Genomic DNA, 26,034 nt, shown 5'->3' on the forward strand with positions numbered 1-26,034 from the left:
TCTCTCTCCCCACTTGGGCATTAAAATCCCTTAGAAGGATGAAATTATGTATTTTGGGGATCTTTTGGATCGTGTCATCTAGTTTTTTGCAGAATAGTTCCATCTTATCCTTATTCTTTTTGTTGCTAATGTTTATAGGGGTGTGAACATTTACAACAGTGTATAATTTGTTGGTACCTGGTCTCTTGCACAGATGATGATTCTATGTTCATTTAATGTGTCTGTTAGAGTCTTAAGTTTCCCCACTTTCAAAAGTGAATTTGCATTAAAACTTGCTAAGTAGTTAGCTTTCCTCTATTTTACTTTGTTTGAGGTTCTAAGATGCCCCGATTCATTTTTGCGAGATGTTGCAGACACCCCAGAATCCGAACGTCTGCTTGCGCACTTATGTACAGTGGATTGAGCACCTGGGGTAATTAGTTTCACATCACACTTTTCCACGATTAATAATTCTTTGAATTCTGAGGGCAACTTTTAGAGCCACCTTTTTTACAGCCGAGTTTGTTAACCCCGGAGGATTACTCACAACTGCTCCTTACATGGAGACAGATGCTGACCAAAGGCTGTCCAAGTTGAGAACAGGCACTTTTGAATTTTGTTTTGCTTTCTAATTCATGGTTAACTCCACTAGGCTCTTCCGCTCTCTCCGCTGTTGGGAATCAGATCCCGCTTCCACCTTCAAGACCGGTGACCAGGTTTCACCTAGTAACACTAGGCAGTAGCTCTTACAGCTACCATCTGGAACCAGATGGACCCAGGTTTTTTTGACGAGATGTTACTCCCCCTCCTCCTTCCTCATCACTTGTGAGATGAGCCCCCTGGCTTAGGATCGGCAATGGCTGCATTTGCAACCCCATTATTAAAGATGTAGTCAAAATATTTTTAGCTAATGACTTAACTAACAGAGACTTGGGATTTCAAATCATCAAAGTATGGAAAGCAGCATTTGTGGCACAAAGGCATTGTCAGCTACATACAATTGTATGCGATGACTTAATACAGGTGGAGAATCAAAACAAGGACAGTTAAGCTGAGCACCAACCCCTTACCTGTGTGTGCACCCTGCAGTTCCCGACTTGCGGCCACATTTTCCACTCCATGTGTGTGGAGACCACAGCCCCTTCCTCTAGCAGGAGGCTCTGTATGTGAACATCTTCTACAATGACATAGCCCCGCCCAAGGTGCCTGCAATTTTCTATCGAGCCAACGCATAAATTGGTGAGATGCAACAGCAATGCGTTGGTAGCAACTGAAATGGCAAGCAGGTGTTTCGTGGATATTTTTGGCAGTTTACACAGCACTATTTGGTGTGACACCTGCAAACTGTTCAGGCAGTTATTATGTTGAAAAACCGTCAAGTGGCACATCAATTTAAGCCTGACCTCATGAAGAGTAACATTATGCAGTTTCAGAAAAAAAGAAAAGAAAAAGAGAGAGAGAAAAAAAAGAAAGACCCGCTAGTTCCCGATGAGGTAGACATTAACGTTCGTACACTAACTGAAACTTCCTGTGTAAAATCCCTAAGTTCAAAGGAACAACAGTCTGAAATGGGATCAACACACATACACACACAAGTAATTATGAAGCTCAGTTCAGCATCTTTTGCCTGTAGAAGCATCTTTCATTGTGTCAACATAAAGACAAGAATTTGGTTTACATAGCAAATATTCACTGCTTGTTTTTTAATGGATTCTCTTCAGAAAATTTATTCAGAAAAAGTGAGCTGTTGAACTGTTGTTGTTGTGGTCTTCAGTCCAGAGACTCTTTTGATACAGCTCTCAATGCTACTCTATCCTGTGCAAGCTTCTTCATCTCCCAGTACCTACTGCAACCTACATCCTTCTGAATCTGCTTAGTGTATTCATCTCTTGGTCTCCACGATTTTTATCCTCCACGCTCTCCTCCAATATTAAATTGGTGATCCCTTCATGCCTCAGAACATGTCCAACTAACCAATCTCATCTTCCAGTCAAGTTGTGCCACAAATTTCTCTTCTCCCCATTTCTGTTCAATACCTCCTCATTAGTTATGTGATCTACCCATCTAGTCTTCAGCATTATTCTGTAGCACCACATTTCGAAAGCTTCTATTCTCTTCTTGTTCAAACTATTTATGATCCATGTTACATTTCCATACATGGCTACACTCCATACAAATACTTTCAGAAACGACTTCCCGACACTTAAATCTATACCCAATGTTAACAAATTTCCCTTCTTCAGAAATGATTTCCTTGCCATTGCCAATCTACGTTTTATATCCTCTCTACTTTGACCATCATCAGTTATTTTGCTCCCCAAATAGCAAAACTCCTTTACTACTTTATGTGTCTCATTTCCTAATCTAATTCCCTCAGCATCACCCAACTTAATTCGATTACATTCCATTATCCTAATTTTGCTTTTGTTGATGTTCATCTTATACCTTCCTTTCAAGACACTGTCCATTCTGTTCAACTTCTCTTCCAAGTCCTTTGCTGTGTCTGACAGAAATACAATGTCACTGGAGAACCTCGAAATTTTTATTTCTTCTCCATGGATTTTAATACCTACTCCAAATTTTTCTTTTGTTCCCTTCACCGCTTGCTCAATATATGGATTGAATAACATCGAGGATAGGCTACAACCCTGTCTCACTCCCTTCTCAACCACTGCTTCCCTTTCATGCCCCTCGACTCTTATAACTGCCATATGGTTTCTGTACAAATTGTAAATAGCCTTTCGCTCCCTGTACTTTACACGTGCCACCTTCAGAATTTGAAATAGTGTGTTCCAGTCAGCATTGTCAAAAGCTTTCTCTAAGTCTACAATTGCTAGAAATGTAGGTTTTCCTTTCCTTAATCTATCTTCTAAGATAAGTCGTAGGGTCAGTATTGCCTCACATGTTCCAATATTTCTACGGAATCCAAACTGATCTTCCCCTGAGGTCGGCTTCTACCAGTTTTTCCATTCGTCTGTAAAAAATTCGCGTTAGCATTTTGCAGCCGTGACTTATTAAACTGAGAGTTTGCTAATTTTCACATCTGTCAACACCTGCTTTCTCTGTGATTGGAATTATTATATTAATCTTGAAGTCAGGGTATTTTGCATGTTTCGTACATCTTGCTCACCAGATGGTAAGAGTTTTGTCGGGGCTGGCTCTCCAAGGCTGTCAGTAGTTCTAGTGGAATGTTGTCTACTCCCAGACCCTTGTTTCTACTTAGGTCTTTCTGTGCTCTGTCAAACTCTGTTAAACTACTGTTCAAAAAATATATGATTGTAATTCTTGTAAAAGCCTTTTTAAGGATATTTGTATTCTTGCACTCACTTCCCAAAACAATTACTCTTTATTGATTTTTGTAGTGGACAATAAAAATCAGTGTCAGCTGAACTGTGATGTACACAATCTGAATATATCTTCATACATACACTGCAAACTGCTGTGAAGTACATGCAGAGGTCACTTAGCATTGTACCACATGTTTCTTCGTGTTTCATTTGCTTATAGAGTGCATCAGAAACGACTGCTTAAATGCTTCTATGTGTACCACAATTAGTTTAATCTTGTCTTCATGTTCTCTGTGGGAGCAATATGTAGGAGGTCTCAGAAGTAACTCTAAAGTCTTCTCCAATACTGTTTGTTGAAACAATGTAGTAGGCCTTGAAACATAACATATACCCTGGTGAGCTATCAGTCGCTAAGGTTGATGAAAACTTGTGCCAGTATTGGCTCAGCTGAGTGAACGAGGTGAGGTAGACAGCTGAGCTGACCGTGGATGCCCTGAGGCAGCTGGTAAATAAGCATGCAGTGGCAGGAAATTAGTGGTTTTTCCCTGACTTCCGGACTTGGTGGGAGGCGATCAGCCCTTTGGACAGCACGTGGATGAAGGAGCTGGCTCTAAAGATAGCAGCTGCCAGAATATGACCAACTGGGACTACTGAGGAATACTTTAAAATCAAATAATAATGGAAGTCCATTGATGGAATGATTTGTAAAAAGGGAAAGTCAACCACTCCCTTAAAGCAGACTGATGTGTGGAGTATAGAAACACGTAACAGGAAACAGTATTCTTATTACCATTTGTGCTCTTGCTCTTCTTTTTTTTTTAAGTAAAAGTAAACACACCACGCTCTTTTGGCCACAGTGAGGCTGGTTATTGATGATCAATTATTGAAAACAGCTGCTTGGGCCAAGTGAAATGGGGAGAGGGTAGAGAAGGCTGCAAGGAGGAAAGCATAAGGTCTTATAGATGGCTCAGCAACTGCACAACAAGATGAAAGGAGTACAGTAGGTAGAGCATGAAAGGGATAGAGAAAGATGGAGAGGTAGGTAGAAAGGGAGAGAGGATAAAGGAGAGAAAGTTGAAGATGAGTGGCTGAGACATGGAGGGGGGAGAAAAAGGCAGAAGGGTGGAAAAAGAGAGAGAGAGAGAGAGAGAGAGAGAGAGAGAGAGAGAATGCCCACATTGTGGAATGGAGTACCCAAATGGCCTGCATAGTAAAGCAGCTGTTGAAGTCATTTGTGTTGTAGCATACAGCATGTTCAGAAACTCGATGGTCAAGTTTATGGTTTGTCACAGTTTGGTGGTTGCCATTCAAGCAAATATACAGTTGATTACTTGTCACGTCCACATAGAATGCTTTACAGTAATTGCAACATAACTGTTATGTAATATTTCTGCTCTGATATGTGTCCCTGCCTTATATTGCGCAGGACAATTGTGTGACTGGCCCTCCCCGGTGAGTCCAACATAACTCCTATGGACTACACAACTATCCATAACATGAAAAACAATCCTGACTTTATCATTCTTCTCACAGACAAAGGCTCCATCTCAGTGGTCTTAAATCACAGTCGCTATGGTGCAGTGCATCTCTGACAACTTTCTGACACCTCTGTATACAAATCTTAGGACTGTCACCCCATTCCAGAAGTTGAACAAGAACTCCAGCAGCTCCCCAAGGTCTTAGGTCTGTCCCAAAACTTGACATCTAAATCTGTCTCCCTCCTCACACCAGGTGCCCCCCACACTCCTACCTTTTACCTACTCCCCAAACCCCACAGGTCTCCCTACTCATTATCCCATTGTGACTGGGTGCAATTCTCCCACAGGATGAACCTCTGTGTTAGTTGACCAACACTTCCAAACTGTTATCTGTAGCTTCCCATCCTACATGTAAGACAGTGATCACTTCCTTCACTGCCTCTGCACAGTTCCTGTCCAATTATCACCAGACTCCTTGTTGGTCACTGTGGATGCAACATTCTTGTACACCTAAATTCCCCAAGCCCATGGCTGCAAGGAGGCTATGGTCACTATCTTTCCCAGTGTCCTCCTGATACCGAGCCTACCATCTCTTTCCTAATCATCCTAGGCAGTCACATACTGATGACAATTATTTCACTTTCAAAGGTCAAATCAATAAACAAATCTGTGGTACCGCTATGGGTACTCGCAAGGGACCATAATATGCCAACTTATTTAAGGGCTATCTGGACAAATTCTTCCTATCCAGTCAATATCTTATCTGGTTCTGATTCTGTGACTGTATATTCTAGATCTTGACTCACGGCAAGGACAACCTTAGATCTTTCCCCCTTAACCTCAACATCTACTCCCAAATCCATCACATGTGATCCTTTTCAACTTAGTGAGCCCCTTTCCTAAAGGTCGATCTCCATCTCTCTTGCTCACTTCATAAATATGCCTGTTCATATTAAGTGCACCAACCACTAACAGTACTTCCACTTGATAGCTGTCACCAATTCCTTTTCCTTACAGGCTCACCTACCCATCGCCTTCTACCACTGTCGAGTAACAGGCATTTCCTACCCTATAAAAGGCAGGGCCACGTGTGAAAGCAGCCATGTTGCATAACAGCTATACTGCAATTAAAATACATTCTGTGTGGCCGTGACAAGTAACCAACTGTCCACTTGTACTAATGGCCACCACCAAGCTGTGGCATACTGCAAACTTGATGTCCAATTGTTGAACATGCTGCAAACCCCAACACAAATGACTTTAACAGCTGCTTCAATGTGCATGCCATTTGGATACTCCCTTCCAGCATGATGCATGTCTGTCGATATGTCGTTAGTATCAAGGTGCATCAGAAAGGTCCACGGTAATAGCTTCCATGAATGGCATGAGTGTTGGTTGGTTGGCGACAGGCAGTGGAAGTGTGCTGGGCCCATAACCCAGAGGTCCGTGGATCAGAACTGTGCTCTGCTACCATATAATACCATCTTTCGACACATGGTGAAAAGATAGAAGTACTGTCAGGGACACCAACTGTGCAGCTGTGTTAGAGCTTACCAGCTCTAAGCTGGTAAGCTCTTACACAGCTGGATAGTTGGTGGGCTAGTGACCGTAAGTTTATTTATTATTTGTTATATGTTAATTTTAACAAAGCAATTGTTGCAGTGGGGTAGTCCCCATATATTTCACTTTGGTGAAAGTTTTAAATAACTGTTGCTCAGTAACAAATTGTTTTTAACTTCATTTGTTAATAAATTGTTGTTCTAAAAGTCCAGTGATTTTCACTCCAGGGCCTTGGGTTCTAACTCTTCAGCTGTAAGGTACTTCCATCTTCTCACCATGGATGCAAAGGTGGTATCACAACACAGCTTTCTCTGAACTGCACAGGTGGAAAATGTCTCTCCAGGGTACCCTACCCTCTCCCAGTCACCTTGGCCTAAACCTCCACTAATCTGTTTCCCACTGTCGTGCATTACCTTTTCCCTTCCGGCTTCTCTCCACACCACTCTTTCCCCGTCCAGGTTTCCCTCCCTCCCTCCCCCCTCCTCTCTCCCCCTCCCACCTCTCCCTCCCCCACTGCCTGTCTCTCCTCCCTCCCCCCCTCCAGCCACCCTCCCTCCCCTCCAGCCACCCTCTCTTCTTTCTCACCCCCCTTTTTCCATCCCCCTGCTTATCTCTCTTCCCTTTCAGTCTCCATCTTCCTCTCCTTTGCCACCCCTCCTTCCCCCCCCCCCCCTCCCTCTTTATAAATCTCTTTTATGCTCTATCCTCTGAGCTAAGTCATCTGTTGAAAGACCTGTCTCTTTCCCACTACCCCATCCTTGTGTCCTTCCCAACACGTCTCTGCTTCCATCAGCCCAGACAATTGTTTTCAATAATCAGTCTCACCATGGCCACAGGAGTATGCATTTGAGTATCTGTGTGGTGTGTTTCTCAACATGTGTGCATTTTCTGGAAAAAGAATGAACACTCATAATCTAGTGTCAATACTGTTCCCTTTTAATTGTTTCTATGCTCCACACATCTATCCACTATAGGTGAGTGGTTGCCTTTCTCTTATTTTACGTATTTGAAATCAAACAATAATTTACAGTTTCAACATATAGCAAAGCCAATCACATCAGGGTAAACACAGCACTGAGGTACATGTTTTGAGACATTGTCACATGTGAGTCACAAAACTACATTAGTTATGTTGTAACAGCAAATGTATACTCTTGTAATAAAGTTATAACAGTTGAATGCTTGATGCACTCTTTACAAACAAGATGTTAAATTATATCATAGGGTACTATCTATCATCACAAAAAGCCACACATCAGTATATATTTTTTATTCAGCTATGTTGTGTTTTATATCATTTTAATTATGTAAATGTGCCAGATTATCATATTCAAAACAAAGATTCCAAGACTTACCAAGCGGGAAAACGCCGGCAGATAGGCACAAGAACAAAACACACAAACACACACACAGAATTACTAGCTTTCGCAACCGATGGTTGCTTCTTCAGGAAGGAGAGGGAAAGATGAAAGGATGTGGGTTTTAGGGAGAGGGTAAGGAGTCATTCCAATCCCGGGAGCGGAAAGACTTCCCTTAGGGGGAAGTGTGTGTGTGTGCGCACGAGTGTACACCTGTCCTTTTTTTCCCCCTAAGGAAAAACCCACATCCTTTCGTCTTTCCCTCTCCTTCCTGAAGAAGCAACCATCGGTTGCGAAAGCTAGTAATTCTGCGTGTGTGTTTGTGTGTTTTGTTCTTGTGCCTGTCTGCCGGCATTTTCCCGCTTGGTAAGTCTTGGAATCTTTGTTTTTAATATATTTTTCCCATGTGGAAGTTTCTTTCTATTTTATTTAGATTATCATATTCTTCACACTTACGTAGAACATGAAAATAGCATGACTTCCCTTGTACCTTTCTGTCTGTGCCCACGTGTCATATATCTGTAGATTATTAAATGATTTCTAGTTTATTTAATAAGTATTAAATCTGGCCTTTATTAAAGAGCCTTGTCACTTGAAAGTGGTAGTTTAAGTGTAATATTTGATACCTCCACTGAGTAGTGTGTAAAGAGTTGTCTCTATTGAACAAGCCACCTTTTGTTTTTACCATGATTTAACAATGATTTCTAGTTCATTTATTGTAAACACATGTGCACATATTTCGTGTTTTAGTTAAATATGCATAAATTATTAGACACAGGATATTGTGTATTGTCCAAGTGGGCTGGGAGAGAAAGACCTTTAATTTGACAGATATGTTGTAGTTGTGAATTATGTATATTCTAAATGGTGGTCGAGTTTATATGTTTTATATTTGTTGTGAATGTTGGCGGACAAACCAAACTTATAAGGGTGTGCAAATGTCAGCTCCTGGTCTTTCTGTTTTGGTCAATCATGCAATATGGATCAGTGTTGGAGGTGATGCATATGCTGGACTGCTGACAGCATGGCTTAGCATTTGTGAAGGTTTTGTGCAGTAAGTAGCCACTCATTAACATTTGTTGCCACTTAGAATAATTTTGAACCAAATGAGTCTAGAACTTCAACATTTCATGAATGGTAGGCAATATCCAATGTTGAACATTGATTATTTTTAGCTACTAATCTGGAAGTATTTTTGAACAGACTGTGGGAATATATGTGTGTCTATGCACATTTTCATATGTTGATCGCCATCTGGACTGTATTTATTTATGAGGTGCTAATGTATTGTGGTTAGTTAACTGAATTAGACTCTGTTTTATTGTGGACCAGTGATGCTTAGTAATTGGGGAATCTACTACTACTTTAAATTCACAATTACACAGACTTTACAGCATTTGAGTAGTACTTTATTTCATGGTTAAACAGTATTTGTAGGACCACTATTTTAAGTTACTTTTATGCTTAACTGATGAATAAATCATCAATTCATTAAAGTCTAAAACATTTTCTGTTGGCTACGTCAGTTATTGAGTAGAATATATATAGAACATTTTCATCATTTTATATTATTTATTGCATTGCAATTTTTACTATTTAAACTGCCATTACTTGCCAGTGCTTAGGAGAATTTGAGCAAAGGATCGCAGGTTACAACTATTTCTGCAGCAAATTAGCTGCTGGGCACGAAAGCAGACATGTACAGCTTGACAGTATATTGTTATCGAACCAATATTCCAAATAGAGCCAAGCATTGCCCAGCTGCCTCTAATGTTTAAACTTGTCACAAGGATTTATATTTTATAACAGCATTATGGTGGGTCCTTTGCAGCATTCGTGGGATAATTGGCATCTATTTTCAGGCATCTGCTGATTCTGGGTTTTCATCATTTCCATGAGTCTCATCCGTAAATCTGATGAACCTATGACCATTCATTCTGCCCTCCTTGTATACTTCCAGCATTCCCTGTTAGTCCTATTGGGTATGGGTGCCACACACTCAAGTAGTATTTGAAGGCAGTATGCACAGTTGATCTGCTAGCAATCTGTTTTATAGACTGAAGTTACTATCAGTATTGAGACCATGTCTATAGCCTTCATGATATTTTTAAATGACGTCATTCCACTTTTGGTTGTTAACAGACAAAAGCTTCTCTTCAGTACTTCTCTATGGACACGTAATATTAGTATGTTTGCTTTTAAAAGTCCTGTGTCGTATTTTGATATTCATGACAAGCTCTACAGATTATTTAAGTAATGACAAATGTAATGTGGTGGCTTAAACCATATTATCCTTTATCCTTGAAGAAGGTCCATGACTGAAACCAGTTGATATTCGGGTTTAAAATAAAAGCAGCTGATGGTCAAATATGCATTTTATACACTACTTGATGGTTGTTGATAGTCACTTTCCAAAAATGTTTAAAAGCAGAATGATTTCATTTAAAAACTATTAATATTGTATCCAAGATCATTAATACAGTATATGACATGAACAACAAGGGTTCTGTTTTGGGTTTGTTTTTCTGGCAGTGTTAGTTCACTGATACAAATGTAGCCAGTATGTGCTTTGCATACAAGTTCACTGAATGCGGTTTCAGTGCGGCACAGTGGTGCAGTGCTGACCAGTTTACCCAGCAGTGGTGCAGCACAGGACTTCTCCGTCTGTCCGGCAGCTGTTGTGTTATTTGTGTTTGGTGTTGTGGACTTTAATGACTGCGCATTACAGTGTTTTCACTGTTGTAAAGGTATTTTTACAGAAACAAAGTTCAGTGGGCCACTTTCGAATAAACCAGTATAGTATTATTTTCTGTAACAAGCCACTGGACATCAGAACCCTTGCAGTGAAAGCGTGAGAAAATATTGCCGAATAACCTCCAAAATTTTGTCAGAGTTCAGATTCATCATAAAGATTTGTGGATAGTGAAGTTCTGTTAACTACATATCAAGTAACTGTGTTCCTTGTAAAACTGCATCACAATGAAGAGTGAACTTGAACTGAGCATTTGCAGATATAGGTACTTGTTTCTTTGAAAAATACCACTGTCATCAATTAATATTGATCTACCAGTAGGGGAAAAACAGCAGCCATTTAGTGAATTGAGGAGGTGGCAGCTTCTTTCAAATTGGCAGCTTTCTTTCTAATGTACTTAGTTAAATGTAGATGACATAAGCACGAATAGCACTACACATTATAGTGATAGTTTAGTGTTAAATGTATCTACACTCGGTTCACATACCTGAAGGAATTCTATTTTGTATGATGAATGCCATGACAGCTTTCAGTGATGAGCTGTGGTTTCATCTTCTCCATACCAGCCCATTATTGGGAGCAAAATAAACATTGTTGAAATCCCACTGTTATTATCATCGTCATCTGCTCAGTCATAACATTTGAGTTAATGATCCAGCTTAGGGCTAAGAATCAGAGAGAGAGAATGATTGGGCACATTTATGGACATGGGTTGGTGATGAAAATTAGAGCTGAGGAGATGGTATAAGGAATGAAATATTGGAGCCAAGGCCTAGATTGAGAATATAAGCAGACAATTGATAAAGTGAAATGTAAAACTTAAGCTGAAATGAGGTGAGCAGTTGGCAAGTGAGAGAAAAGGAGACTGAATCAAACATATTTTAAGAGTTGGTGACATATGCAACAACTAAGGGCCATTGTATTTGCTTGTGTATATCGCTGAACTTTCATGTGTTGCCTAAGCAGATGTGAGAGAGTTGAGGAAAAACAGGCAAGCCAGAAAATAAAATGTACAGATAACTGAAAGGGAATGTAAAAAAAGGAACAGTCACTGAAAATAAGTACTAAGACCAAAGAAATTAATGTAAAGTATGGACATGTTGTGACATCAGTTTCCTTCACAGAATTCTGAGAAAGGGGTGTCTGGGGGAAGGATTGAGATGACACATGGAGTGAAACTAGCACTGAGCCCTTGGCTGTCATGCAGTATGCCATGTTCCTCAAAAGGATATTGTGAGTTGCCAGTAAATACCCTTTGTCTATGCCCATTCATCCTAAATGATAACTTGGTGGTAGTCATACCAATGTAGAAGGGCGAACAGTGTTTGTATAATAACTGTTACATGACATGTGGCTTTTCACAGGTGGCTCTCCCTCTGACAGAATATGTTTTGCCAGTTACGTGGCTGTTACAGGTAGTTGTAGGAGAGTGCATTTTCCACACCTCCTCCTAAACCACTGTATCGATTTCAACCAAATTTGGTGTGCATACCACTTACTGTCTGGAAAGGAGCAAAGGGGAGGGGGGGGGGGTTAAGAACCATGTAGCTCCCTTATGAGTGGGGTGGGGGTGGGGATGAGGATATTTCGTACCACCAGACATCTCAGCTGCCCTGCAGGACCAGCGTGTTGTGTAGCAGGTAGTACTGAAATGTGTACCAGGTGGTAAGTGCATGGAAACTTACAGCTGAGCAGGGGGGGGGGAGGAGGAGGAGAGTGGGGGAAAAGATGGACAGAGAGAGAGAGAGAGGTAGAGGAGGAGATGAACAGTGGGGGGGGGGGGGGGGGGGAGATGGACAAAGAGTAAGGTGCAGTTTGTCTCCTAGTTGTTGTTCAGTGTGTCATCTGGATCACGATCCTGAACTCTACGTACAGCGAGCCACTATTTCTGTCAACTTGTTTTGGAAACAAATATCATGATAAACAACTGAATATGGCAGATAAATTTAACATCCCCTCTGGAGTCGAATAGTGTAAAACAGCAGAGAATCAAATATATATGTGTGTGTGTGTGTGGCATATACGAGTCAAATCCCTAAAGTAAGTTCCCCTTATGTCATGCACAGATAAGAGACACAATTTCATTGAAAGATTTATTTGAACAGACACAGAAAGTGTTGAGCTATTTTTCAGCATATTCACAATCAGAATTCAGATTGTTGTCATAATGTTGGACCAAACTTTATATCCTTGTGTCATAGAAGACTGCTGCCAGGGATTGGAACCACTGTGTGACACCCATCTCTGCCTCAGTCTGAAAACTCTGACTTGGACCAGATAGGAATTTCTTGAGGTTCCAAAACAGATGAAAATCGCTGGGAGCAAGGTCTTGATCAAACATCCCCCTGGCAAAAATTTGCATAAGCACTGTTGTCTGTCAAGACGTGTATGGCCAAGTGGTGTTGTGCAGTGAGCCAACACAGGCACTAAGCATAGTGTGCCACTTGTTCTGAATGTCTTGTTGCAGTTTCTGCAGTGTTTCATACTAATGATCAGCATTCACCGTCATACCTCCAGTCGGGAATTTGGCGAGGAGAGCTTCCCATCTGTCCCAAAACACAACATTTTCTGCATTGACATAGTCTGATTGAATTTCATCTTGCAGGGGGAGCCAGTGAGACGCTATTTATTTTTATTTATTTATTGTGAGTTCTGTTGATCCCAATAGCAAGGAGTTTCTAGTATATGGAAATAGTCAGTATTATCACTATATTTACTGTATAGTAGGGCACAATATGGTTGCTTCATGTTAAAAATTCATAGGAACTAATGTTGCATCATAATACATGAACAGAAATAATAATATTTACATATACATTATGAGTCATAAATATTAGGAATAACTTACAATACAGAAGAGCATAATATGTTTGATTCATGTAAAAAATCTTAGCAAATAATATTTCATCGTAGTACATGAACAGGGATAATAATATTTATACATGCATTGTGAGTCATTCACATTATGAATAGTTTATATGTGTGATTGCATTAAATAGCTCACTAATCGGCACAGAAAAGGTACACAAATACTTGCTTATTTGTACTAAACAAAATTGCTAATTGAATGGAATGAATTTTGTACCATGTACTCCTTTAGTTTGCTCTTGTTACCCCACAAGATGATGCTGTAAGACAACAGTGTACAGAATGTCCAAAGTAAGCAGCTCTTATGACATCCTTGTTTATAGACAATGCACTTATATGTAAAGCAAAAGCTGCAGAATGAACTCTTTTTTTTCCCAGATCTAGGATATGGTTAGGCCATTTTTATTTGTTATTAAGGTACTTAGCAAAGTCCACTTGCTGTATATGTTGTCCATTACACTATATTCTTCTTTTGGCATCACATGAAATGGTATATATTAAATTTTATTGACGTTCAAAAGAGAGTCCATTACAGTTAAACCATTTGAGAATATCGTTAAAAACACACTCAGCAGAGGATTCTAGGTTTCAGGAGGTATTGATAGAGTAGTATTACTAGTAAATAGGATGAACTTGCTCACTGAAATGGTACAGCATGGGAGGCCATTTGTAAATATAAGGAATAGTAAGAGCCTCAGCACTGAGACTTGTGGAGTTCCATTACTATCACTACTGGTAACCCTCTGCTTCCTGTCTGTAAGATAAGATTTAACCCATCTCCTCTTTGCTGCATTTAACACATAGAAGTGTGTTTTAGTTAACAGTTATTTGAAGTTGATGCCCTCTGAAACCTTGGAAAGCTCACATAGGATTCCAATTGGTGCTAATTTGCATTAAGAGATTGCAGAATTTGATCAGTGGAGGAGAAAATAGCATCATCAGTTGATAGGCCTTGCTGGAAACCAAACTGATATTGAGAGAGTCTGTTGTGGCTGTTCAGGTGATGAACAGTTCTCTGAAATGTCAGTTTCTCTATGACCTTAGAAAAATTTGTTAGCAAGAATATTGGACATTAACTTGATATGCTAGTTTTTTCACCTATTTTGCAAAGTGATTTCACACAGGCAAATTTTGATATAAATGGGACAATTCCGTGAATTAGGGATTCATTAAAAATGTGACACAAAACTGTACATATGGAACCATGACAGTGCCTAAGTATTCTTATTGATATACAATCAACCCCAGAAGAATCTTTTGCTTTCATCTCTTTGATTGTCTCCTTGCTCTCAGTAATTGTGATGGATGTGTCATGTATCTGACCAGCTCTGGCACTGACAGCTTTATGCAGAATTGCTAGTGCTTCACTCACTGGGCATTTACAACCAACTTTCTCAGCAGCTGTTAAAAATGCCTGTTGACGATTATAGCAACTTCCTCTGTGTTTTTACTATATTTCCAGTTTTGTCTTATTTCTGTATGAGACGCACATTCTACTTTCCTCCCCCCCCCCCCCCTTTCCATTTTAAAGCTTGTCAAATGATTTTTTTGCTTTGTTATTTGAATTGTCAATTTCAGATGTGATGAACATGGATTTGAATTTGTTTATAACTCTTTTTAAAGTACTGCAGTACCATCTTAAGTCTTCCTTTTTAACTGAATCATCAAAAAAACAATAGGGATTCCTTTTAGCAACCTGCATATTGTTTCCTAGGATGGTTTTTCGAAATACAGTTTCAAACAATGATACAAACTCATCAGAGGACAGATTAAATTTGTCATTAACATACCTTTCCATATATACAAGTCTCGACTGATATAGATGGCCTGCCCCTGGCCAGGAAATTATTGTCAGCTAAGCTCATACAGATACTTGTTATTGTGTTGGGGAAGTTAACTACTGCTGCCACATTAAATGATTCCATAAAGTGCTCTCATTCTCTCTTGTTGTTGTTTTTTGTTAAGAAGTTGATATTAAAGTCCCCCATGGTAGTTAAATCTTTGTTTTTTGAATACATGTGGTTCAAAAGCTGTTCCACATAGTTAACAAAAATACATATTTGCACCTCTTGCTTGATTTCTGAGGTATTGTGTGCAACCCACATCTCATCACCTGTGATGATCCAGATCAGAAATTCATCTCAGTTGTGGTACCACTGCAGAAAACTGAAAGCTGTCCACATGCACTTTGCTTTGTGTTCTGAAGTCAATTGCTTCAGCATCCACCTGGCACAGAATTTCTGAAACGATAGACGATCCTTGACAGTTTCAAGCAGTGAGGAGTGACACATCTGTGGAAATTGACTGTTGAGTTCTGTGATGGTGAAGCGACAGTTCTCTGTGTCTCATTCCCATACGAGCTCCGAGAGATCACCTGTGACGACAGGTGACCTCCTGCTGCACTGATCATTGTGAATGTTTAGGCTACCTGCTGCAGAGTCTCTCCACCTACAGCACACCATCTGCCTGCTCATGACATTAGGCCCTTAGACCTGACACAGTTGATACAAATTTCCTGTGTGTTTAAAAGTTTACTGGCAATCTCACTTCGCACACGGGAGGAGCTGGTATACGAGTCTCAGATTTTAACCACTGCTATGAAGCTTGAAGCCTTGGGATTTTCCTTTAGTGTAAGTGCCACCCAGGTCATTGCTTTGTCAAGTGCACACAGCCACTCTGTGCAAAATACAGTTCACTAGCTGTGGGATGAGTGGGAAACTTTCTGTACGTACGTGCATCGCATGTGTGACATAAGCGTAAGTGAGTGGAGCCATGAATAAATGCTAGTAAAGGTATATTGTGTAGTGTCTACTCTAGAATCTCTTGTAGAAAGCTGTTTTAACAGTTGTGCATGCTGACAACAACCTTAAAGTATGTTTATTCCCTTGTGAAATTTGTTCTTGACAGTCAGTCATAGTTCAAAAACAATGGTAACATCCATAAATATTAATTTCTTGTAATGTGGGTCTACTGATTCCATTTTTTAAATAACATGTTCTCTTGTATCTGTAACAGTTTTTATTTCACTATTGAAATTTCAGTGTTTTTTCCATTTTCAAGCATATAAGATTTGATGTTATTTTACGTTATAAAATAGGTTAAAATAATGTTCTTGTATAACTGTGTTATTCGTGGTGGTACTATAATTACTGATTTTTGTTAATGACAAAGTAGATTCACCAGAATTCTGATAGTAAAATAAAAACAGTTGCAGCTAAAAGTGAACATGATGTCATTTCAAAGATTCATAAATATAATACTAAAAGGAAAAATGCCATAGACTATCCATCAGCCTGCCTTACTGTGACACAGAACGGAGTGAGGTGCTTAGCTATAAAAGTCTTTGCAAAGAATTTAATGGCCAATAAAAAAATATGCCCTTAGCTGTGAGAAAGTAGTAGTACACAAGGAATTTCAGCCAAACATGGAAAATATGTGATTTATTATTTACTGAAAAAAAAGAAAGACAACTGCTGTGGTTTCCCACTCCCAGCACTCCTACAGGTAGGAGAGGAGTGAAGAAAGAAGTAACATGAAATAGTTGAAAATTACTTATATTATGTGCATCAGCAATTATTTTGACCAAGAGCAGTGTAAAGATTTTCAGAGAATAGATGTAGATGGAAATTTAGATTTCTTTGATATTACATTACTGTCATTTTGCAAAGTATATGTGGTAGGAAAAAGTACTATCTTAAAATTGTCTTCTCTTGAAATTTTAACAGGAAGCTTCTCAGTGATACTTAGTGCTTCTTACATCTACCAAATTAACCACTGACAACATAATTTTTGTGAGTTTTCTCTAACTCTTCTACAAGTCCTACCTGGGCTGGGTCTTCTACAAGTTTCTTGGTTGATAAGCAGCAGACAACCCTGACCGAGCAGTTCTAGGAGATTCAGTCTAGAACTGTGCTGCTGCTATGCTCGCAGGTTCAAATCCTGCCTTGGGCATGGATGTGTGTGATGTCCTTATGTTAGTTAGGTTTAAGTAGTTCTAAGTCTAGGGGACTGATGACCTCAGATGTTAAGACATATAGTGCTTGGAGCCATTTGAACCAGTTTTGATAAGCAGCAGCCAGTAGTCAACAGAACATGAGACTTGTAAGCTACTTCCTTCACAAATGAATTACTTTTCTTTAGGATTCTCCCAATTAATTTGACTGTGGCAGATTTCCAACTAAAGGAAAAAATAATTTAAAATTGAAATGGGCCATCATTTACACAGGCAACCCTGGCTTTGTTTTGTAACTCATCAGTATCATTATTGGTAACCTCGTGGCTATTTTTGTTGCTTTCAAATTCCTTACATTTTAGATCATCCTAAATCTTTTCAAACAAATGCACTTACCATAGTAACAGTGCCATGCATACCTTTTATTTTTGTTTGTTATTACAAGGGGCTAACTACCATTGTTCTTTTTGTTACAGTGCTCTCAAATGAAGAGATTTCGCCTTGTGACATGTTTGTTGCTGGTAGCAGCAGGAAGTGCCCTGCTGGAAATGAGAACTAATCCTTCAGAATTCAGTGCTCTTCAGTCAGCAGTTATAAATGTAGATCACCAAGATCTGTTTCGTTTCATTTGTCACACTGACACAGTGGAAATGGTTTGTACTTTTGGTGTTGCATCATCATATCACTCAGCACAAAAATTAGATTCTCTCTCTCTCTCTCTCTCTCTCTCTCTCTCTCTCTCTCTCTCTCTCTCTCTCTCTTATTGTGTTCTGTAGATATAATCAGGAGAACCTTCAGGAATGTGGAAGAAGTCTACGTACACATTAAAAAAAGACACACAGCTTAACATCCATACTTTGTTAAGTATGAAATGTAACTATACTGCTTAACGCTATTCTTGCTTGTGCCAGCTATGTTTCCTCTATTACATTAAATAGTTACTGCTTAGCATCTATTGGTATGTTAATGTTTACGTTGATTACATTGCTATTTTCAAAGAAAGATAGTTACTAATATCAACCATGTGGAAAGGAAAGAATGCTGCTCTCCACATAGAGGAGGAATGAAAAAGGATGCTAGAAATGTTCAACTTTCAGACTACATCCTTCATCAGAAGTAGAAAGCACACACACATTCATGCAACTGCAACTTTCACACTCCAGATCACTTTCACCTCTGGGCACTGAGGTCTAATGGTCTCTGAGGCAAAGAACAATCTAGCTGGATAGTGAATGGAGCTGCAGAAAGGGTGGAGGGCAGGTGGGAGGGCAGGGGAGAGTGTCAACGACTTGTTCACCCCATACTCCCATAGTGGACTACCACTATCGACCACTACTACAGGAGCCTCCATCAAATCTCTCACACAACTGTTCATAACCACCAAACCCTGACTTGCAGACATACTACATTTACCACACCCTCATAAACTCACTCTTATTACCATATAGAACTCTGGGCCTAAACATAGCTGCAATGCAGTCACAAGCCTGTCCTCCAAAAGCCTCAGACATGCAGAAATATCAGTCCTTCAAAAAGCTTTACCTTTTGCTCCACACTCAAATTCAGTCATGGTGGACTTTAGACATTCTCTTCTTTTCCCAGTCTCTACAGTGGAAATACTTTTTTGCCAGTAACCTGACCAATCGGACTCAATCTAAAACCAATATTGAACCCTGCCTGACTGAAATAACCCTGCCTTCGAGCCATGAATTGTCCCGTTATCTCTCCTAACCTCAAACATTGCCTCACTGCCAAAGTACAAAACCCTCAGCATGGAAACCGACCTTAGATCTGCAGAAAGAACCACAATCCACCATCTGAAAACTGAACCATTGTGCAAGCCATTGTGACAGCCATTGTGCAAGCAGAAAACTTTGACCAATATGAATCATTTTTTTCTCCTAATACTTTATAATTTTGAATAGCAGTCAGTTATAAGTGTAACATTTACATTGTACCAAGTTAAATAATACGTATAGGCAGTTACCTTAATAAAAATGTGATTTATTGAATTTCTGCACACCTAAAGTGCTTTTGCAACTGGAAGATATGAATTGAAATGATATATATTGTCTCTCTGATTTGCATGTTTTCTACAGTATTGCAAGTTAAAACAAATTATTTGAACTTTTTCGGCCCACATTTTTTGCACTCTAGAACATTATATTGCGTCCTGACCTCACGTCTTCACTGTTCTGGAGGAAGAGAATTGAGACATTAATATAGTGACTGGGATGAAATTAGGGTAATTCAGGAACCTTATCTTGAATCCTGTACCATAACCGGTTTCTGTAGAATGAATGAACTGCTTAAAGACATATGCAGGGTGGTCAGAAACAGTCTGAAGGGCATATAAGGGTGTAGCGGAGCGGGTTGTGCTGAGAGATAGTTGTCAAGAAAGAAGTGAATACGTTGTGCCATTCCCAAGTTAATTAGCACTTAAGTTAGCCAATCAGGGTGCTGTGGCCACAGATTCAAGTGACCTGTTGGATACAATTAGTGTTATTGTTCTCATAGCATAAAAGATAGTGCACGAGACGACTGTGCCGCTAAAGCGGAGTTATTGAACGCATTTTTCCGAAATTCCTTCACCAGGGAAGACGAATGGAATATTCCAGAATTTGAAACACGAGCAGCTGCTAGCATGAGTTTCTTAGAAGTAGATACCTTAGGGGTTGCAAAGCAACTCAAATCGATTGATATGGGCAAGTCTTCAGGTCCAGATTGTATACCGATTAAGTTCCTTTCAGATTAGGCTGATACAATAGCTCCCTACTTAGCAATCATATACAACCGCTCGCTCACCGATAGATCTGTACCTGCAGATTGGAAAATTGCGCAGGTCACACCAGTGTTTAAGAAGGGTAGTAGGAGTAATCCATCGAACTATAGACCTATATCATTGACATCTGTTAACAGTAGGGTTTTGGAGCATATACTGTATTCAAACATTATGTATCACCTCGAAGGGAACGATCTATTGATACGTAATCAGTTTCAGAAAACATCGTTTTTGTGCAATGCAGCTAGCTCTTTATTCGCACAAAGTAATGGCCACTATCGACAGGGGATCTCAAGTTGATTCTGTATTTCTAGATTTCCGAAAAGTTTTTGACGCTGTTCCTCACAAGCAATTCCTAATCAACCTGCGGGCCTATGCAGTATCGTCTCAGTTGTGTGACTGGATTCATGATTTCTTGTCAGGAAGGTCGCAGTTTGTAGTAATAGGTGGCAAATCATCGAGTAAAACTGAAGTGATATCAGGTGTTCCCCAGGGAAGCGTCCTGGGACCTCTACTGTTCCTGATCTATATAAATGACCTGGATGACACTCTGAGCAGTTCTCTTAGGTTGTTCGCAGATGATGCTGTAATTTACCGTCTAGTAAGGTCATCCAAAGACCAGTATCGGTTGCAAAGCGATTTAGAAAAGATTTATGTATGGTGTGGCAGGTGGCAGTTGACGCTAAATAACAAGAAGTGTGAGGTGATTCACATGAGTTCCAAAAGAAATCTGTTGGAATTCGATTACTCGATAAATAGTACAATTCTCAAGCCTGTCAATTCAACTAAGTACCTGGGTGTTAAAATTATGAACAACTTCAGTTGGAGAGACCACAAAGAGAATATTGTGGGGAAGGTGAGACAAAGGTTGCGTTTCATTGGCAGGACACTTAGGAGATGCAACAAGTCCACTAAAGAGACAGCTTACACTACACTCGTACGTCCTCTGTTAGAATATTGCTGCACGGTGTGGGATCCTTACCAGGTTGGATTGACGGAGGACATCGAAAGGGTGCAAAAAAGGGCAGCTCGTTTTGTATTATCACATAATAGGGGAGAGAGTGGGGCAGATATGATACGCAAGTTGGGGTGGAAGTCATTAAAGCAAAGACGTTTTTCGTCGCGGCGAGATCTATTTACAAAATTTCAATCACCAACTTTCTCTTCCGAATGTGAAAATATTTTGTTGAGCCCAACCTACATAGGTAGGAATGATCATCAAAGTAAAATAAGAGAAATCAGAGCTCGAACAGAAAGGTTTAGGTGTTCATTTTTTCCACACACTGTTCGGGAGTAGAATGGTAGTGAGATAGTATGACTGTGGTTCGATGAACCCTCTGCCAAGCACTTAAATGTGAATTGCAGAGTAATCATGTAGATGTAGATGTAGAACCACTGTCTTATAACCCAATCTGCCAACAAAGGCTCCACCATTGTGGTTGTGATCTGCATGGACTACATCTACATCTTTGTGATTACTCTGCTATTCACAATATAGTTCCTGGCAGAGGGTTCAATGAACCACCTTCAAGCTGTCTTTTTACCATTACACTCTCAAACAGTGTGTGGGAAACATGAGCACTTAAATTTTTCTGTGCAAGTCCTGATTTCTCTTATTTCATCATGATGATCATTTATCCCTATGTAGGTGGGTGCCAACAGAATGTTTTCGCAGTTGGAGGAGAAAACTGGCGATTGAAATTTTACGAGAAGATCCCATTGCAACAAAAAATGCCTTTGTTTCAATGACTGCCACGCCAATTCATGTATCATATCTGTGGCACTATCTCTCCTATTTCGCAATAATACAAAATGAGCTGCCCTTCTTTGAACTTTTTCAATGTCATTCATCAGCCCCACCTGATGCTGATCCCACATTGCACAGCAATACTCCAAAATAGGGCAGACAAGTGTGGTGTAAGCAGTCTCTTTAGTAGACCTGTTGCATATTCTAAGTGTTCTGCCAATGGATCGAAGTCTTTGATTTGCCCTACCCACAACATTATCTATGTGATCGTTCCAATTTAGGTTATTTGTAATTGTAATTCCCAAGTATTTAGTTAAATTTACTGCTTCAGATTTGTGTTACTTAACGCATAATCAAAATTTAGTGGATTTCTTTTAGTACTCATGTTTCACACTTTTCTTTATTCAGGGTCAATTGCTACTTTTCGCACTATGTATATTGAGCAAGCAGTGAAGGAAACAAAAGAAAAATTCAGAGTAGATTTTAAAATCCATGGAGAAGAAATAAAAACTTTGAAGTTTGCCGATGACATTGTAATTCTGTCAGAGGCAGCAAAGGACTTGGAAGAGCAGTTGAACGAAATGGTTAGTGTCTTAAAAGGGGGATATAAGATGAACATCAACAAAAACAAAATGAGGATATTGGTATGTAGTCGAATTAAGTTGGGTGATGCTGAGGGAATTAGATTAGGAAATGAGACACTTAAAGTAGTAAAGGAGTTTTGCTATTTGGGGAGCAAAGTAACTGACGATGGGCAAAGTAGAGAGGATATAAAATGGAGACTGGCAATGGCAAGGAAAACGTTTCTGAAGAAGAGAAATTTGTTAACATCGAGTATAGATTTAAGTGTCAGGAAGTCATTTCTGAAAGTATCTGTATGGAGCTTTGGAAATGTGGTGCCATAGAAGAATGCTGTAGGTAACATAACTAATGAGGAGGTAAAATGAAGAACAAACTGCCTTCAGTCACAAGTTGCGTTTATTTACTGCACTATGCATTTTGAGTCCTGGAGGCTCATCTTCAGGTGCTTTTTAGCGATTTACATCAGGTTTTTTAGTTGTTTGCAGTTTAACATTGTATGGTGTCTGCTTCTGTTGTGCAGTTGGTATACACAATATACATCTTTAATTTTGCAGTACATACTGGGATATATACATAGTCACACACTTTTTCGCACATTGTAGTAGTACAATGCGCGAAAAAGTGTGTGACTATGTATATATCCCATGTATGGCACTATTGAACAGACACTGTCATTGTTTTAACACACGGCCTATTTGTGTTACAGTAATTCCACTGTTCAATTGACACATTACTCTAATTGATACAGACTTCCTGTGTGAAAATCAGCCATGGACTGACTGTCTCATGACTAAAAATCGGTCCTTTATACATCCTCACGATACAGGCACTGAAACTACACATTGTTCGATATTTAAGTTACAGAAGTTATAATTAAAACATAAACCATTCAATTAACTGAATATATAGAAAAATTCCTTCTTTTTAACTGTTCCTTCTACCCCAAAGGTTAGGCCAAATTATTTGTTTAAATAATGAAATTAACAGATATAGTTATGCAAACAATGCTTTTGACAAACAAGGTTATTATTTTGGAATTAAATGAGGGCGCACTAGGTTAACATGTTTGTGAATAGAGCCAAATAACTACTTAGTTCTTCTTCCAACTGTTTATAATTAGCACAGAATTTATATTTGTTTATAAGTCAACAATAGAACCTAAGTCACAAAACAATTACTTATCTCACCCTATAGCAAAAGACATTAACTAGAAATAGTCAAAATAAATTAGCAAACTAAGCACAAAATTAGATCTGGTGCTAAATTCTTTAAGACTGAGTGCCAACCTTTCTCTTTATGAAAATGCAGATTATACTCTGCAACGACCCAGACCAGTGTTGGGCTGGTGCCTGCTTTCGTGCGGCATGATCAATCTCAGTTGAACCGCTCTGTCAGGAGGGTAAATATGGAGTTGGATCAGTTGTGTAGGGCAGCCACTCTGTCAGACATTGGATTGGTTCCTGTTGAGGCTATTGATAGGGGGGATTTCACAAGGCATGGCCTACATCTCAATAGGAAAGGGAAGGGTAAACTGGCAGGGTTGTTAGCGAAATCCATAAGGGGGGACACTATTACTCATGGATGTACCTCTTTTTGAGACTAATATCAGTGTCCAATGAGAAGTTCAGGCAGGCAGTTGCTAAAGAGGACCAAAACTCATAAAATTCTCACAAAAGGAAATTAAATAATAATGTTACCATATTTAACCAAAATATTGGTGGATTAATGAAAAAAGTAGATTCTCACAAAAGTAAAGTAAAAAATAATGTTACCATTTTTCACCAAAATATTTTGGGATTGAAGAATAAAATAGATGAGCTCCTGGTTTGTTTCGATGGCATTGAATCTGATAATGTAATAGATATACTGCGCCTGTCTGAGCATCACATTGTGTCTGATATGGAAAAGGTAAATATCAGTGGTTATAAACTAGCTGCACATATGAGTAGAGTGAATAAGGTGGGAGGAGGAGCTGCCATATATGTCAAAAGTTATCACTGTGTAGAAAGCTTAGATACAAAAAAGTTTTGTGTAGAGCAACATATAGAAGCATGTGCCTGTCAACTTAAACTGAAGGAGGGCTCTTTTATAATTGTAACAGTATATAGGTCCCCTTCGGGAAACTTACGTTTATTCCTGGAAAACTTCGATGCCTTGTTGTGCTATCTGTGAATAGGGGAAAGCTAATTATTATTTGTGGGGACTTTAATGTTGATTCACTGAAAGAGTGTAATAGGAAAAATGACCTGGAAGTCTTGCTCGGTTCTTTCAATTTGATATCTGTCATTAATTTTCCTACTTGGGTCGTAAAGGACAGCAGCACATTGATAGATAACACTTTTATAGACCAAGATAGGTTTAAAAACATAAATTCTTGTCCTGTTGAGAATGGGCTTTCTGATCATGATGCTCAGCTAGTTACAGTATATGACGTAGCTCCATTCAGTGATTCAGAACTACCCTACAAAGTTGTGCGTTCAATTAATGACTCAACAATTAGAAAATTCAGAGAAAATCTTCAGCAGTTAGACTGGGATGAGGTTTACAAGGAAAGTGATGCTAATTTAATATATAACTTATTTCATGACACACTTGTAAGAGAATTTGAAAACTGTTTCCCCAAGAAAGTAGTTAAATCTAATTATAAGAAACCATGCAAAAAAACCTTGGCTTATTAAAGGAATAAAAATATCTTGTAACCACAAAAGGGAACTGTATCTAACAACAAGAAAGAGTAATGACCCAGAAACAGCCAAATATTGTAAAAACTACTGTGCTACAGTAAGAAAGGTTATTAAAAAGTCTAGAAGCATGTGCATCATGTTTGAGATTAATACCTCTGATAACAAAATCAAAACAATGTGGAATATTACTACAAGGGAGACAGAACAACTAAGAGTACAGGAAGATGGCATCACCATCAAAGTGAATGGAAACTTGATAAACAACAAGCTGGAAGTAAAAAACATTTTGAATAATCATTTTTAAAATTTTGTAGAGAAAATAGGATCTAAATGTTCATTAGAAGAAGCAAGACAGTTAATAGAAGAGGCCTTATCCACACTATTTGATACAATTTAAATTCCACCCACCTCTCCTTCTGAAATTAGGAAGATAATAAACTCTCTCAAGAATAAAAGTTCACATGGAATTGATGGCATTTCCAGCAGAATAATAAAAGCTTGTTCCCAAGAAATAAGTGGGATTCTTAGCCACATATGTAATAGCTGTCTGAAGCAGGGTATTTTCCCAGATAGACTGAAGTATGCCATCGTTAAACCACTGCATAAAAAAGAGGATACATCTGACGTCAACAACTACCGCCCAATGTCTCTTCTGACAGCCTTATCCAAAATTCTTGAAAAAGTAATGTATTGTAGAGTAGCTTCACACCTTCGTAAAAACAAAGTTTTAACAAAATGCCAGTTTGGTTTCCAGAAGGGTTTTTCAACAGAAAATGCTATATATACTTTCACTAATGAAATATTAAATGCTCTGAGTAACTGGAAGTCACCCGTTGGGATTTTTTATGATCTATCAAAAGCTTTTGATTGAGTAAATCATGGAATACTTCTAGATAAGCTCAAGTACTGTGGTATGAATGGGACAGTGCTCAAATGGTTTAAATCATACCTAACTGGAAGAATGCAGAAAGTTGAAATAAACAGTTCACATAATATGCAAAAACG

At 39.1% G+C, this 26,034-nt stretch overlaps 1 protein-coding gene across 1 annotated transcript in view; it reads left to right on the plus strand.

Annotated features, from left to right (window-relative positions):
* The window catches only part of LOC126281775 (uncharacterized), a 74,679-nt gene that overhangs the window by 10,188 nt on the left and 38,457 nt on the right, over positions 1–26,034 (plus strand). Inside the window, exon 2 of the mRNA XM_049980984.1 lies at positions 17,711–17,887. Coding sequence (XP_049836941.1) covers positions 17,720–17,887 — 168 coding nt within the window. The 5' untranslated portion in view covers positions 17,711–17,719. The remainder of the gene's footprint in view (positions 1–17,710; positions 17,888–26,034) is intronic.

Source organism: Schistocerca gregaria, chromosome 1, assembly GCF_023897955.1.
Source record: "Schistocerca gregaria isolate iqSchGreg1 chromosome 1, iqSchGreg1.2, whole genome shotgun sequence".
In the NCBI taxonomy this organism is placed as follows: domain Eukaryota; kingdom Metazoa; phylum Arthropoda; class Insecta; order Orthoptera; family Acrididae; genus Schistocerca; species Schistocerca gregaria.